The following is a 14,853-nucleotide window of genomic DNA, read 5'->3' as shown; positions in this document are numbered from 1 at the left end:
CCCAGCCATGCAAATTATTCCCCACCACTCAGATCTTCCTAGTTGAGGCCCTGGACATTGCAGAGCAGAGCTCAGCCATCCTGTGCACTGTCTGAATTCTTGAACCTCAGAATTTGTGAGCCTGGCAATATTGCTGTTTCAGGCCACCAAGGCTGAGGTGTCTTCTTACATAGCAATAGATAACTGGAAGTGTGTGTGTGTGTTTTGAGGGTAGTCTGAGGATAAAGGGTCTCCCTACACTGGTGAAACTTCTGTGGGTGGCCTCCTCTATCACTGACTTTGTTGTTGTTAAAGACTTTATTTATTCGTCAGAGAGAGAGAGAGAGAGCAAGCAGGGGGAACAGCAAGCAGAGGGAGAAGCGTGCTCCCCAGTGAGCAAGGAGTCCAGTGTGAGAATGGATCCCTGCACTCTGGGATCATGACCTGAGCTGAAGGCAAATGCTTAACCAACTGAGCCACCCAGGCATCCCTTACACATGTTTCATTTCAGTCCCATAGTAGCTCCATTAGAAACTATAAGAAGGGGGGCGGTGTTTGCCCCACTTTACTGACTTTGAAGGAGAAGTTCAGGTGCCATGCCCAAGACTATATACATGGGGAATGGCAGAGCAGGGCTTTGAACCAAGGAGCAGAACTCCAAATCAAACACCTTTTCCTCTAGGACCCCTTGAGGAGCCCTGTTGGTGACTTAGGGATGGGAAACTCTAGGAAGGGGCCTCCATTTCCTTTCGCTAAACTGTCTCTTGTCTTCAAATAAGTTCTGTCTTGGCTGTGATTCTGTTTCCGCTTCCTTCTTCCCATCACCCGCTCCACTCTCATTCCCTTTTTTTTTTTTTCCCCTGGGATTTTTGGCAGAAGACAGAGAGGAGGAATCCACTGCCAAGTCCTTTATTAAGGAAGGCTTGACGGTAATGTTGGGGCTTCACTCACCAACCCTGCAGAGGCTGGGGGGAGGGGACATAGAGGGCACCCGAGGTTAGGCCACTCCCAAGCTGGGGGTTGGTGGGGACAAGGGGAGTGTCCTTCTCCATCTCAGCCCCCACCCAGCTGTGAAAGCCAGTGGTGATGTTCCCAGAAGAGCATCTCGGCTGGGAGGGAGGAAACGGCCTATTCCCTCGTGGGACTTCCTCTCTCACGGTGTGTGCGTTGTGGGGGGGGGTGGAGGGGTGGGCAAGGGATCGGGAGTGAGAGGACAAGGAAATACCATTTTCTGAGCGATTGTGCCAAGATATAGCAGATTATCATCGGCTCATTTAAAGCAATTTCCAGATCAGACTTGGAGAGGTTAGTTGACTTGTCCAAGGCCACACAGTCTGTGAGGGGCAGAACGCTAAGGACGCGGGCAGAGTCTCGCTGCTGGCTCTCCCCACGACTCCTGGAGGTGTCTGGGGACCTGGCAGGAGGCTCTCGACGCTCACCTCAGGGCAGTCCAGAGGGGGCTCCCAGCAGGGGGCGCCCCGAGCCCCGGTCCCAGGACGCCGGGCGCGCCTCCAGCCAGCGCCTGGGACGGGGCCGCCGCTCCGCCCTCTCGGCTGCTCCGCGGCTCCGCGGGCGGGCAGCCGGCCGGGAGCAGAGCAGAGCCGTGCGGCGCGCACCCCGTCGCGTCCGCCGTGCCCGTCCAGCGCAGCCTCTCGCCGTGAGTAGCGCCCATCTGCGGGCTCGACGGGCGCGACAGGGCGCGCGGGGCTGGGGCTGGCGGGGGCAGGTTGCCCCGGGGTGCGCTCTCGGGTTCCCCGAGCCCGCCGCCCGGGTCCCTCACACCGTACCCCCTCCACCCCCGTCTGGGGGATTTGGCCGGCCTTGCCCTCGGGAGCTGTGGCCGGCCCCCGGCCTGTCCGCTGTGCTCTCAGGCGCGCTCTGAAGCCTGGCACTTTGACCCTAGGGACGAGGGACGGGGTGGGAGCGACTGGCCGAGGCTTGGCACCCAGGGCTGGACCGGGGGAGGGGTGGGAGATAGGAAACAGATTTTCATCAATTTAGGGCCCCCATGAAGGGGAGAGCACTACAGATTTCCGGGAGGAGAGGGGCTAGTCTTCTCTGCAGCCACCTCCAACACCTCCTCTCCCATTTGCACAAGGACGTGATTCCAGAAGGCTGCTCCACACACAGTCAGCTTGCTTGTGGCAGAATGAATCTGTGGTCCCCGTCGTCATGGGCCCGGGGCCACTAGGGAGGCAATGAGGGTAGCCAGTAAGTTTGCAGCAGGCTGGGATAGAAGGGCATAGGAGGGCGTCGTCAGTAGTTGACCCTGACTCTGGGCCAGGCATTGTGGACTGTCTCCTGGCATGTGTGGATCTGGCTGGTCCTCACCGTAACTTTGCGAGGTGGTGATTAGTGTTCTCACTTTAGGAGTGAGAAAATGAGTTCCAGAAAGGTGAGCATGGAGGCCATGCAGGTAGTGGTAGGTTGGGGGTGCACCCTGGGAGAGAGGGAGCCCTAGCTGGTTGCCTCAGAAGCAGGTGGGAAGGTCCCTGGGGCCAGGTGGAGAGAACAGCCCCTGGCACCTTGTACTCTAGAATCCAGTGGAGGGCAGCTGGGGGCTGCTGCTGTGGTTTTCATCTCTGTTTCCCAGCTGCCTCCATGTAAGTTATTTCTGGGAGACTCCTGGTGACTAAGGGGAGCTGGTGCCTTGGCCTCTTCACCAGTACTTTCAGAGTCCTGTTCTTCTCCCAAGTTGCAATTTAACGGTAAAGTGACCCCACTGATAATTCAGCTGCTTTGGAAGAGGCTTGGACAGGGGGTGCAGGGTGTGTATGGTTGGGGGTGAGTGTGTGCTGGTCTGGAGCAAGTTTTCAGCCGGCAGGAATGAGACCTGAGCTGACCCTGACCACCCCCCTGAGGTTTCCCTCCTTATTAGACATGAGGGTGAACGAGCAGGCTGTCTAGTGGAGCTGGACCTTCGTTAGAAAAATGGGTGTTCTCATGTCAGCTTAGGCAAATCGCTGATCTCTGGGCCCGAGCTTCCTCATCAGAGTTTGATTGGGGCTGGTCAGAGGCTTGACTGCATGGAGGGGCTCTGTAATGCCGGAGCTCCTTCCCTTCTGTGGGCAGTCTCCTCACAGCCTGAGTGTGATGATTCCTAATGTGGGGGAAGGTATAAGAGGACAAGCTTGCCTGCCCCCTTGCAATGGTCCCATTTCACTGACTGACACTGGGTGAGGTGGGTTGAGGATCTCCAAATGACCAGGAGAGTGAGCTGGGGTCAGTGAGTGAGAGGATTTAGTAGGGTAGAGGGTTCCCCGCAGGGTGATCCTCTAGCCTTGGAGGCTTCCTCCTAAGTTGTCCCTCCGGAGGCCACTGGCTTCCCCAACCCCGGTGCTATACTGGAGGGTTGAGGGGGCTGTCCTCAGAAGCCCAGACAAGAACAGCTGGAGTGGGCTAGCTGTGGGATCCCCTGTCTGGACCTCAATTTCCTTCTTTTGTCAAACTAGTGGATTATAGGGGTGACTGGGTGGCTCAGTGGGTTAAAGTCTCTGCCTTTGGCTCAGGTCATGATCCTGGAGTCCTGGGATCGAGCATTGGGCTTTCTCTTCAGTGGGGAGCCTGCTTTCTTCCCTCTCTCTCTGCTCTGACTCTCTGCCTACTTGTGATCTCTGTCTGTCAAATAAATAAATAAAATCTTAAAAAAAATTTTTAAAAACCAACAACAAGTGGATAATAGACCAGATAGCAGTGGTTTGTCAAGCTCCTCCTGCCACCAGTGAATTCTTACCCAGAGCCCCAACTTATTGTATAGATAAAGGGGGAGATGCTCTGTCTGTCCTTCCTCATGCTGGTGTCTAAAAAGCCCCTGGATAACCTTTGAGGTTCCCTTTTGTGAGGTTCTAGGAAATCTGTGTTAAACTTCAGAAGGGTTGCCTATTATGAGGGTTGAGGGCAGGATTATGAGTCCTAGTGATTCCATTAAGAGAAATGTGGGCATGAAGGTGGGTTTCACCCTTGGAATGTCTGGAGCAGACATCCTGTGCTTCTGACCAAAAGCTGTAGCTGTGTCCCTCCCCTCGGCCATGTTGTTTCATCTTCTCAGGGCCAGAAAGGTACCTGTGCCCTGGGGCCTTCTCTGGGTCCTAACTGGTGACTATAATTTCACCTTGGAATTTCTCCCCTTTAGTTTTATGTCCCTAAATTGATAGAATTGATAAATTGATAAAATGCAAATTCCTCTTGGGGAGAGATAATTAGGAAAATGCTTTAAGTTGTTATTAGTTGTTTTTACCTGATGAAGCGGCTGAGCAGAGAAGGGAGGCTGGGCCCTACATTTAAATCAACAAATATTTAGGGAGTGCCTATTATATACCAGCAGTGACAGAGGGACATAGGTGAGAATGTGACAACCACTGCCCTCATGGGGCTCCAAGACAGGAGGCAGGAAGGAAGGAATTCATATTTGTTGGAACCATCCAAACACTATGCAGGTCATTTTACAGGTTTATCTCATTTGTCATAATGTAGATCTTAGTCTCATTTTTTATTATGTAAAATTTTGATTGCATACAAAATAAGTGCACATTTCACATATCCATGTAACCACGACCCAGAGCAAGAAACAGTATTCATTGCCAGCACCCGGAAACTCCCGTTTCCCAGACATAACCCCTCACCCAGGGATAAACCACTATTCTGACTTTTAGCACCATAGATGAGTTTTGTCTAAGTGGTCTGTTGTGGTCTTAAGTACGTGGTCTTTTGTGTCTGGATTCTTTCAGCTTGTGAATTTTATCCATTTGGTTACATGTAGTGGTAGTTTATTATTGTTATAGAATAATTCCGTTGTATGGGTATAGCTCAATTTACTTATCTATTCTTCTACTGATGGCCCTTGGGTTGTTTCCAATTTGTAGCTATTACTAATAGTGCTGCTGTGAACATTCTACCATGGACCATCCTGGAAAACATCTACATGCATTTCTCTTGGGTATGTCCATAGAAACTGCCCAACAGATTTCTAAAGTGGTTGTCCCAGAATATGCTTCTCCTGGCAGTGTCTGAGAGTTCTGTCTGCTCCACATAGTCATCAACAGTGACCAACAGGCACTGTCCAGACTTATTTTCCATGTCAGTGTTTTGAAGCTCCGAAAAATTGTCCTGTGCTCAGTATGTGCAGAAGTGATAGAGCTGAGATTCCAGCTCAGTCCTGTGTGCCTGTAGGGTCTGTGCCTTCTCCTTTGGGGTTAGACACAGACAATTATGAGCCAAAATATGAAAGCTCTAACCCTAAAAATGTATGAAGAGACCGCTCTGGGAATTTAAAGGGGGAGGGGGAATTTAATCTGTTTTGATGAGAAATAGAGTTATGGAGCCTCACGGAGTTGGTGGCATTTGAGCCAGGTCTTGTGCGAAGGAAATGGTTTTGCTGGGAGGGCTCTCCAGGTGGGCCTTTCATGGAAAGGGCCCAGCTTGAGCTGATGCATGGCAGGGGTGAAAATTTTGAGGGAATGGGAAAGGTCTCATTTGGCTGGAATATGGTCTCATTTGGCTAGGATATGTGGGGGGAGGGGGCTAAGGCTGGAAAGTTTAGTTGGGACCAAACTGGTGGTCCTACTTTGTCCTCAGGGTGCTCCCTTGTCCCCTAGCCCCTGGCTACACCTGGAGCTCAACGCAGGGGCTCATCATTTTGCTGGGAGTGGGGGCTGCTTTGAATCCAGCTCAGCTCCCGAGAGCAAATGGAGCTGGCCTGTTGCCTAATGGAGGATCTTAGCTACTCTGGGGAGGGTCTTTGCTGTTCTAGGGACTGGTCTCAGGGTATCTGTCAGAAGAATTTTTTGGAATTTTCTGCTTCCCTCTAGGTGTGTGAAATGAGTACCCCCCCCCCCCTTAGGACCTGCCTGACCCCAAAGAAGGTGGTAGATAGCTGTCCTCTGCCACCCTCTGGGCTAGTCTCGGGAAATTTTCCAGGATGGGGGTTTGGTGTGTGTGTTAGTGAGAGGGTATAGCTTCAGATTTTGGTCAAGCCAGACTTTCTAGGATGATCCCAAAACCTTTTCTCTAGAAGGGAATTGAAATGCTTTTCTCCACCTTTCTCCATTGCTGTGGGAAGCAGAAACACTAAGACTGGCCTAGGATGAGTCATGTATTAACAGTAATAATCACCTTTCTTATTTGCTTATGAGTTTATGCCCCAATCACAAATGGATCCACACACGGCTGTGTGAAATATACGTTTACAGATGAGGGGACTGAGGCCCAGAGGGTGCCAGCCTGTGGGTTAGACAGCTACATACCCAGGGTAGTCTAGAACTGGGGCCCTGGGAACCTGCTCTTTTTTGTAGCCCATGTTTGCTGGGCTCAGGCTAGCACTGGGTGAAGACCGAGCAGGAGGGAGGCTGCCTGATGGACTATGGGCATCAACAGGCAGTAATTTGGCAAGTGACCGGGAGTTAGGCTCTGGAGCCAGGCTGGCTCTGCCTGGGGTACTTCAGGGATGTGCAACCCATGGGAAGGAGGGAGGTAGGCAGCATCATGGTAATAGAGCTACGGTGTGCAGGGGGCAGCGCCGGAGGAATGAGTGTGAAATGTATACATTATCTGGGAGCTGGAACAGCTTCAGCCACTTGGCATTGATGAGACACACCCTTGTGTGAGGCTGCCTCCACCCAGCCTGGTGAAAACAGTCTTTTGGGGCTCATGGGGCCCTGGGTGTGGTTGGTATCTGATTGCCAGGCAGAAGAAAAGTTGCCAATGCTAGCCAAAATGAGCTTGGAGAGGCCTGTGCTAATGACTCTTGAGACACACAGCCACAGGCAGCTGGTTGTAACATTGTCATTTGCAGACTGTGCCCTGGGTCCTTCCCTTGGGGTGCTGTCCAGGGTGGCATGGGGCTGTCCCAGGAATGGGTGAGCTTTTTGGGGCAGGGAGATCCCAGGGGAGGATGCAAACAGTCTTCTTCTGGTGGGGTGGTGAACGCTCTCCATGGCTCAGGGTTGTCCTCTGGCTCTTACTGAGGGGCTCTGGGCAGGTAGTTGGTCCATTTTATAGATGAGGACTCTGAGGCTCTCTGACAAGAGATGAGGTCACAGAGCTAGTTGTGGGCTGCATTGGAATCAGAACCTCCAGCCCCTGACTGCTGGTGCCTCCTATAATTTGCTCCACCACTCCTGTCCCTCTTTCCCTTGGAGTGATGAGTGAGAGTTTACAAATCAGTTTAGACTCACAGCTGGGTGGCGCAGCCCCTCCGGGAGCTGAGGTCATGATAATCCCTTACATTTCCACTGCATTTTAGAGTTTACAAAGTAATTTCATGATTTGCAGGTTTTTAACAGGATAAACCTGTTTAGCAGATGGGGAAGCTAAGTGTGGCAGTTTAAATGACTCAGGCAATTGGGACTCGAACCCAGAACTTCTGACTCAAAGATGAGCGCTCTCTCTCCTGCCTTGTGGCTGCCTCTTTTTCTCAGCCAGCCTGAATTTCATGAGAACAAATCACTGAAGCTGGCCATGGGGCTGTTTCTCTGAATGTGTTTAGAGCAGATCTAAATAAGTGAGGAGGCCTCCTTTCCTGTCTCCGTAACAGGTTCAGATTGATAGAAATCAGTAAGAACCATACATTGTCAGTCACTGGTGAGAATAGGCTTGGGCAGGCTAGTCCTTGAGGAACTAGGGCTGTGGATTATCTTTAAATTATGAGCTCTTGTGCAGCCGATTACTTTTAGGCCCAGACTCTTAGGCCTGTGCCGATATTCCCGGCTGTCCTGACCTCGGGTTTCCTCTGGTTTCAGGGCTGTATGCTCCAGGCCTCAATGAGGAGCCCAAACATGGAGACGTTCAAACAGCAGAAGGTGGAGGACTTTTATGACATCGGAGAGGAGCTGGGCAGGTAAGAGGCTGGGAGAGGTGGAGGGGACACCTCTCCTGGGGCAGTGTTTGCTTGATCAGGTAAGCACGGGCTTGTCATGCGATTCCTGGGAAGCTTTAAAAACAATCCTGAGGAATTCATCTTCAGGTGTGGCTCTGCAAATAGCAGTCTCTGTGGAAATAACGACTTGCCAGTGGAAGGGACTACAATTCTTGGGCCCTGTGGTTTCCGAATTGCCTGGCTGACAGTAAGGGCAAATCTTAAGGATTCTTGTTTCATCTGTTCCTTTGCTCACGAAGCCCTCCCCAGACTCTGGACCCATACCTGGCCTGTTGGTTTTCTTCTCTGAGTCCCACTTGGGATTCTCCATGGCTCTTGGGATTTTGTTTCATAAGCCCAGTGCCTGAATGGAGGTGAAGTAATCCTCCTGAAAATGGATTTGTCTTGAGTAAGAGGCCACTCAAGCCTCGTCAGGAAGGTTCCTAGGATCTGAGTTATCGGTTGCATTTTTAGCTTGGCTAAGTCCCAAATGCAGCCAGGGATGAATTCTGAGTTCTGAAAGTAGTTACTGTGTGGAAAGAAATGAAGATGATCCGAGGCTTTCTTCTTCTTCTTCTTCTTCTGCTGCTGCTTCTTCTTCTGCTTCTCTTTTTTTTAAAAGATTTTATCCATTTATTTGACAGAGATTACAAGTAGGCAGAGAGGCAGGCAAAGGGGGGAGGCGGGAAGCAGACTTCCTACTGAGCAGAGAGCCTGATTGGGGCTGGATCACAGGACCCTGAGATCATGACCCAAGCTGAAGGCAGAGGCTTAACCCACTGAGCCACCCAGACGCCCCCCAAAGCTCTCTTTTTGCCTTCCGTTTCTAGAATCTGCTAATATTTATTTATTTATTTATTTATTTATTTATTTTTAAAGATTTTATTTATTTATTTGACAGAGAGAGATTACAAGTAGGCAGAGAAGCAGGCAGAGAGAGAGAGGAGGAAGCAGGCTCCCTGCTGAGCAGATAGCCCGATGCGGGACTCGATCCCAGGACCCTGAGATCATGACCTGAGCTGAAGGCAGCGGCTTAACCCACTGAGCCACCCAGGCGCCCCAAGAATCTGCTAATATTTAAATGGCTCTTCAGTGATTACAGAACACCAGCACTAGAGTCTGAATTTCACTCTCATTTTTCATGTAAGGAAGCTGGTCCAGAGAGTTTAAGCAAATTGCCCAAAGTTGCCCAGCTGGAGAGTGACATGGCCAAGGTCTGGCCAGTCCAGTTTGTACCTGCACACCTGTTATGCCTTTTCCAATAAGTACAGCACTTGCATACTCCTGTGAGCCCACCAGTACACCCAGCCTCAGCCCCTCACATCCCTAGCAGAATAAAAATGTGGGGGTTGAAGGCCGTCACTATATCCATGACGCGAACAGGAGGCCTTCCCTCTTTATAGAACTCTTGGATTCAGGCCCAATATTCTCTTACTTTTATTTATTTATTTTATTTTAAAATGTGTATGTATTTATTTTTTTTAAAGATTTTTAATTTATTTATTTGACAGAGAGAGAGGGATCACAAGTAGGCAGAGAGCAGGCAGAGAGAAAGGGGGAAACAGGCTCCCTGCTGAGCAGAGAGCCTAATGTGGGGCTCGATCCCAGGACCCTGAGATCATGACCTGAGCCGAAGGCAGAGGGTTAACTCACTGAGCCACCCAGGTGCCCCTAAAATTTTTATTATTTTAAAAAATTTATTTATTTGAGAGAGAGAAAGAGAGAATGTGTGGGGGAGGGGGGTGAGGGAGAGGAAGAGAGAGAATCCTCAGGCTGACCACACCTGAGTGTGGCACCTGATGCAAGGCTTGATCCCAAAACCCCGAGATTATGACCTGAGCTGAGATCCAGAGTTGTATTCTCAACTGACAGAGCCACCCAGGTGCTCCATCTCTTACTTTTATTTTATTTTTTTTAATTTTATTTATTTATTTGACAGAGAGAGATCACAAGCAGGTAGAGAGGCAGGCAGAGAGAGAGAAGGAAGCAGGCTCCCCGCTGAGCGGAGAGCCCGATGCGGGGCTCAATCCCAGGACCCTGAGATCATGACCTGAGCCGAAGGCAGAGGCTTTAACCCACTGAGCCACCCAGGCGCCCCTCTTACTTTTATTTTTAAAGACAAAACAGAAAGAGCTTCAAAGCCAGAGGAGGCTTACTTCATGAAGAGGGTACATTACTTCAAGCCCAGGGAGCACTTGTCCTGGCTGACTGGCTGGGTTGGGGAGTGAAGGCCTGCAGAGACCCAGGAGGGGCACGAGTCCTTAGCCTTCTGTCTGAGCTGACTGCCACTGACAATCCAGGGCCTGGAGAAGGTATAGGAAGAAGACAGGGCCAGAGGTGGGGAGGTGGTCAGTGGGAGTCCACCTCTGAATGGGAAGCCACGTGCTTCTCCTGATGTGGTGCTCCCAGGTCCTTCCCAGGGGGAGAAGGTGGAAAGCCTAGCAGCAGACCCTGGCAGGTCCTGCCCATGGCATTTGATTCAGTAGCCTCACCTCAGCCACATCCTACATGGAGGGGTCTGTGTCCAGTGCTCTGGGCACAAAGATGAGCAAAACACGGAGAGTTTCTGCCCTCCTGGAGCTCTGGCCTGGTAGTGGGTGCAGCCATGCACATGCCAAGAGCAGAGTTAGAAGGGACCTTGTTGGGGTGGGGGGCTCTGAAGAAGGAAGTCGAGGCCGGTTTTTAGGGAATTCACCTATTATTCCTTCTTAGTCCTGTGTCTCCCCACCTTTGTGTATCAGGGCTGTTAGAGCTGGAAGCGGCCTCTTGTTCTCCGGTGGGTGGGTCTGTACCACACAGGGTGAGTGGGTCCGTACCTCACAGCCTGGGAGCTTTGGATCCCCCCCACCCTGCCAACCCCGCCTCTGACATGGTATGGGTAAGAGGCTGCAGAACCCCCAGGCCTTTGGAATGGCTTGACCTCCTAGGGTTTGTGGTCAGGAGGCCAGATGAGCTAGAAGGCCTTTAGAGATCCTTTCTTCTACGTTCTTCATCTGAAAACTGAGGAGACCAGGGCTCAGGGAGGAGGGAAGGTCTTGCCGGGAGCAACAAGTAGGCTGGAGCTAGAGCTGTCTGCAGATGAGTGCTCCGATTCAGAAGAGACAGTCCTATTTTTCTCCCCTCCTCTCCTTTTCTTCACTTAACTTGCCATTGAGGAGCTACTGTGTGCCGGCTACTATCCAAGGCAGTGGTGAACAGACAGACACATCCCTGTCCTTTTAAAGCTTGTGATCCATTGGTGAAGAAAGGTAATAACCCCATGAACAGGGGACCCAAAGGGATAACTTTTTTTATAACATGTGTTAAGAGCTGTGCAAGGGGAGAGCAGGAGGGACTGTGAGAGTATAGGGCACAAGTTTGAGACCAACTGGTCAGGGACTGCTGCTCAGAGGAAGTGACTGTTCATTTAAAAGCTGAGAGGTAAACATGTAAGTAAAGGCAACAGCATGGACACAGGTTCAAAGGTGGGGTAGAGCCTGCTAAAATATGAGCTGTGGGCAAGCAGCAGTACGTGGGGTTGGAGACAAGGGTGGAGGCCAGAGCCAGCCAGTGAGCCTCCTGTCAGCACAGAGTGGTGGCCATGTTAGGCCTTAGGGGTCAACACAGATGGGAATTTGTGTCCCCTTCCTAGCTGTGCAACCTTAGGACAACTTACTCAACCTCTCTGGGACTCTGTTCTTGTACTCATTAGAGAGGAATAACAACAGTATGTAGCCCATGATTGCGGGGTTAAGTGAGCTGCTAAGTCTCTGGTGCCCCTCACAGGGCCAGGCATGGGGTAAGTGTTCAATGAACAAGAGCTTCTGGCCTTTGAAGTCCGTTTGGGGCACTGAGGCCCTGCCTCTCACCTCTGCAGCCCCCTCGGAGGGAGTCTGCAGGAAGAATGGGGTTGAGTCATTCTTATTTTGGGAAGAGCATAAACCTGGCTTCCTCAGCTCTCAGTGAGCACCTTAGGCTAGACCCATGGATGTCTTACTGATTTTAACTCCTCATTCAAGTCCTTACTGTGCACAAGTGAACATGACTGACACTGGTTTCCATGCTCACAAACCCAATGTTGAACAAAGGAAGCCAGACTCAAATGAGTCCACGCTGCGTTAAGTCCGTTTGTGTAAAGTTCAAAAACAGGCAAAATCAATCAGTGTTGCTAAAAGCCGAATAGTGCTTATTCTTGAAGAACCAGTGACTGGAAGGGGGCACGAGGAAGGTTTCCGGGGGGGTGGGTATCGTTCTGTTTCTTCACCTGGGTGCTTGTTTCACTGATGCATTCTTTTCATGGAATTATATCAAGTCATACATGTTTAGGTCCATCTTCCTGTAGGCATGTGAAACCTTAATTAAAACCATGCATTAACCAACAAGGAATCTTTCACTCTCCTCCTGGTCCTGGTCTGGTTTTTTATTCCTTCGGAGGCCTTATATGTCTTGATCCTACAAGTAAGAGGACATCTGTGAGAAAAGCTGCAGAATCCGCCTTTGGATCAGGACAGCGTGCCTGGAGGGTACGCTGGAGGGTCCTGGGTTGTGGCCCCATTTGAGCTCTTGCATCTTGCCTGATTTCTGGCTCACGGTGCCGAGTACAGACACTTGGCTGTGCTCCCATTTTGGGACCAGCCTGCTGGGGATGCTGGAGATCATCTTCTATTTCTGGGAATGCTTGGAGTAATGCTGGCTTGTAGATTCTGGCTTCTCCCAGCCTTGGTACCTGGGGCTAGGTAGAGCAGGGGAATAGGGGAGGGAGAGCAGGACTTACAAAGAAAAACCCACCCAACTCCTTCTTTTCAGTTAAGGCTAGGACCAGAGAGGGGAAGTGTCTTGTCCAAGGTCACTCAGGGGTGGGGACAGGTGGTCTGACTCTTCTGAAGAGTTCTGACACACCCTAAGAATTGACACCCTAAGTTCTGACACACCCTAAGAACTCACAAAGCACAAACTCATTTTGGCTCTCATTTAAATGTTTCTGGTGAGTGGGGAGAATATATGTTAGGGTGGTCTTTGCTGTTTGACCCTGAGGGTAGGGTAGCAGTGTCAGGGTCAGGAAGGTGAGCATTTGGGAAGGAGTGGTGTTCCTCAGAGGAAGGGCACTGGTAGATAAGCCCTCCCTCTGGGAAAGTACGCCCAAGAATAGAAACTATTTTAACGTATTTGATGTCTGTCCTATAATAATCAGCACTTTCTTCTTTCCTTGTGCTTATATTACTTTCCTTTACTTAGACTGTTATATTAACATAAAATCGTAAAACGTTATGCTGAACTGGATCTCAACAAGAAGTTAGTCCCAATCTCAATTTTATAGACAAGGAAAGTGAGGCTGATGAAGTGGGGGGTGATTTTGTCCAAGGTCACAGACTAAGCAACATAGAAGGTGGAGCTTAAAGAAGCTTTTCAACTACACTGTGCTGGCTTCAATAAACAGACAAATATTTACCAATATGTTCATTCAACTTTTTTCTGCAGCTCCAGCTCTGTCCAAGAGCCTACCCCACCATGACCCCACATGTACCCCTCACCCCGTCTCCTCTTTGCTGGCGAAGACACCAGCCACAAGCCCTGTTACTTACAGGAGGCTTATGTGTGCAAGGTGCCCTGCGAGGCATGTAACATACAGAATCCCCTTTCGTAGGGGGACAGGAGCCTTGGGCCAGGGAAGGAGTCACTGTTCTCCAGCCTCGCCCTCCCTAAGCAGCACTAAGGAATTCCCTGTGACATCCATATTGATAGGGCTGCCTGCCAGACCCGAGTTACCTGATGGGGTTCCCTGTGCTTAATATCACATACTCAGCTTAGCCAGGGCAACCTCTTTTGGGAGAGAAACAAGACCTCCAGGAATGTGTAAAACCCAGGCTGGGTTCTATGGCCCAGTCTAGCCACAAAGCACTATAGGAAACTACAATAGCAGGTGTTTAGGTTAACCTGTCTCAGTCCTTGGGAAAAGGTTTCTGAGGTGACCTCTGAAGTAAAGGAGCTTTTATTATTTCTTTTTAAATTAAAATTTTCCTTTTTAAATTATAGAAGCAATGCATGGCAAATGTCAGAAAGTTCTGAAGAATTCAAGTAAAAAGTCACCTCCCTCCACCCTCCTGCCTTGTCTCATGCCCACAGCTGGACTCTGATGATAATTTTTCTTCTGTCCCCTTTCAGAACTTTTCTAAGTAAAGCAAGTGTATACAGGGACCCAGATGGGATCACATGACCATAGCAATCTACTACTTTGTTTTTTCGCTTAATGAAATACATTGACTATCTTCTTATAGCACTATTTAGAGATCTATGAGACTTATTTTGGATGAAAGTTTTTTTTTAACATAAAGAACTGAAGAAGGCAAGTTAAGCCAATGAGAGATTAGCAGCCTTAACTCAGCAACTATTTATTTATTTATTTATTTATTTATTTATTTATTTATTTATTTGACAGAGAGAGATTACAAGTAGGCAGAGAGGCAGGCAGAGAGAGAGAGGAGGAAGCAGGCTCCCCGCTGAGCAGAGAGCCCGATGTGGGACTCGATCCCAGGACCCTGGGATCATGACCTGAGCCGAAGGCAGCGGCTTAACCCACTGAGCCACCCAGGCACCCCAACTCAGCAACTATTTTTATTTCTGAGTTCTACCTTCTTATTTTTCCAGGGCTACTTCTCATGTCCACACAGCCCCTCCTCTTTTGTGTCTGCTTGAGGCACATATGTTCAGAGTTAACATTCCCTCCGGTGCTGGGCTACTGGTCAGGCTGGGGAGGCCGTGGAGAGCAGGGTAGCATTCATGGCCCTGGGACTGCCTAGGTGAGGCCTCTCTCACATTTGTGTGTACCAGGCTGTCCGCTCTTTGAAGGCAGGTTCTCTTATTTTGTTTTCTGTTTGTTTACATTTGTATTTAAATTCCAGTTAGTTAACAGGGAATGTAATACTAGTTTCCTGTGTACCATAGAGTGATTCAACACCTCCATGCAACCCCCAGGTCTTACCATGACAAACGCTCTCCTTAAGCCCCATCGCCTCTCTCCTCCCCGCCCAGGTTCTTATTTCGAG

The 14,853-nt window shown here is 50.1% G+C and overlaps 1 protein-coding gene across 4 annotated transcripts in view; it reads left to right on the top strand.

Annotated features, from left to right (window-relative positions):
* Window positions 1-1,062: 1,062 nt before the first annotated feature.
* Window positions 1,063-14,853, top strand: part of DAPK2 (death associated protein kinase 2) — a 117,729-nt gene continuing 103,938 nt past the window's right edge. For 2 of the 4 annotated variants that reach the window (XM_059180749.1, XM_059180747.1), the window contains exons 1-2: window positions 1,488-1,636; window positions 7,716-7,813. In XM_059180749.1, coding sequence (XP_059036732.1) covers window positions 7,722-7,813 — 92 coding nt within the window. In that variant the 5' untranslated portion in view covers window positions 1,488-1,636; window positions 7,716-7,721. Of the gene's footprint in view, window positions 1,138-1,487; window positions 1,637-7,715; window positions 7,814-14,853 lie in introns of those variants that run through there. The other 2 variants (XM_059180748.1, XM_059180746.1) reach the window with 2 other exon arrangements.

The sequence above is a fragment of the Mustela lutreola genome, chromosome 7, assembly GCF_030435805.1.
Source record: "Mustela lutreola isolate mMusLut2 chromosome 7, mMusLut2.pri, whole genome shotgun sequence".
In the NCBI taxonomy this organism is placed as follows: domain Eukaryota; kingdom Metazoa; phylum Chordata; class Mammalia; order Carnivora; family Mustelidae; genus Mustela; species Mustela lutreola.
Note: the sequence above shows the minus strand (reverse complement) of the source record. Positions and strands in the feature narration are given on the sequence as shown.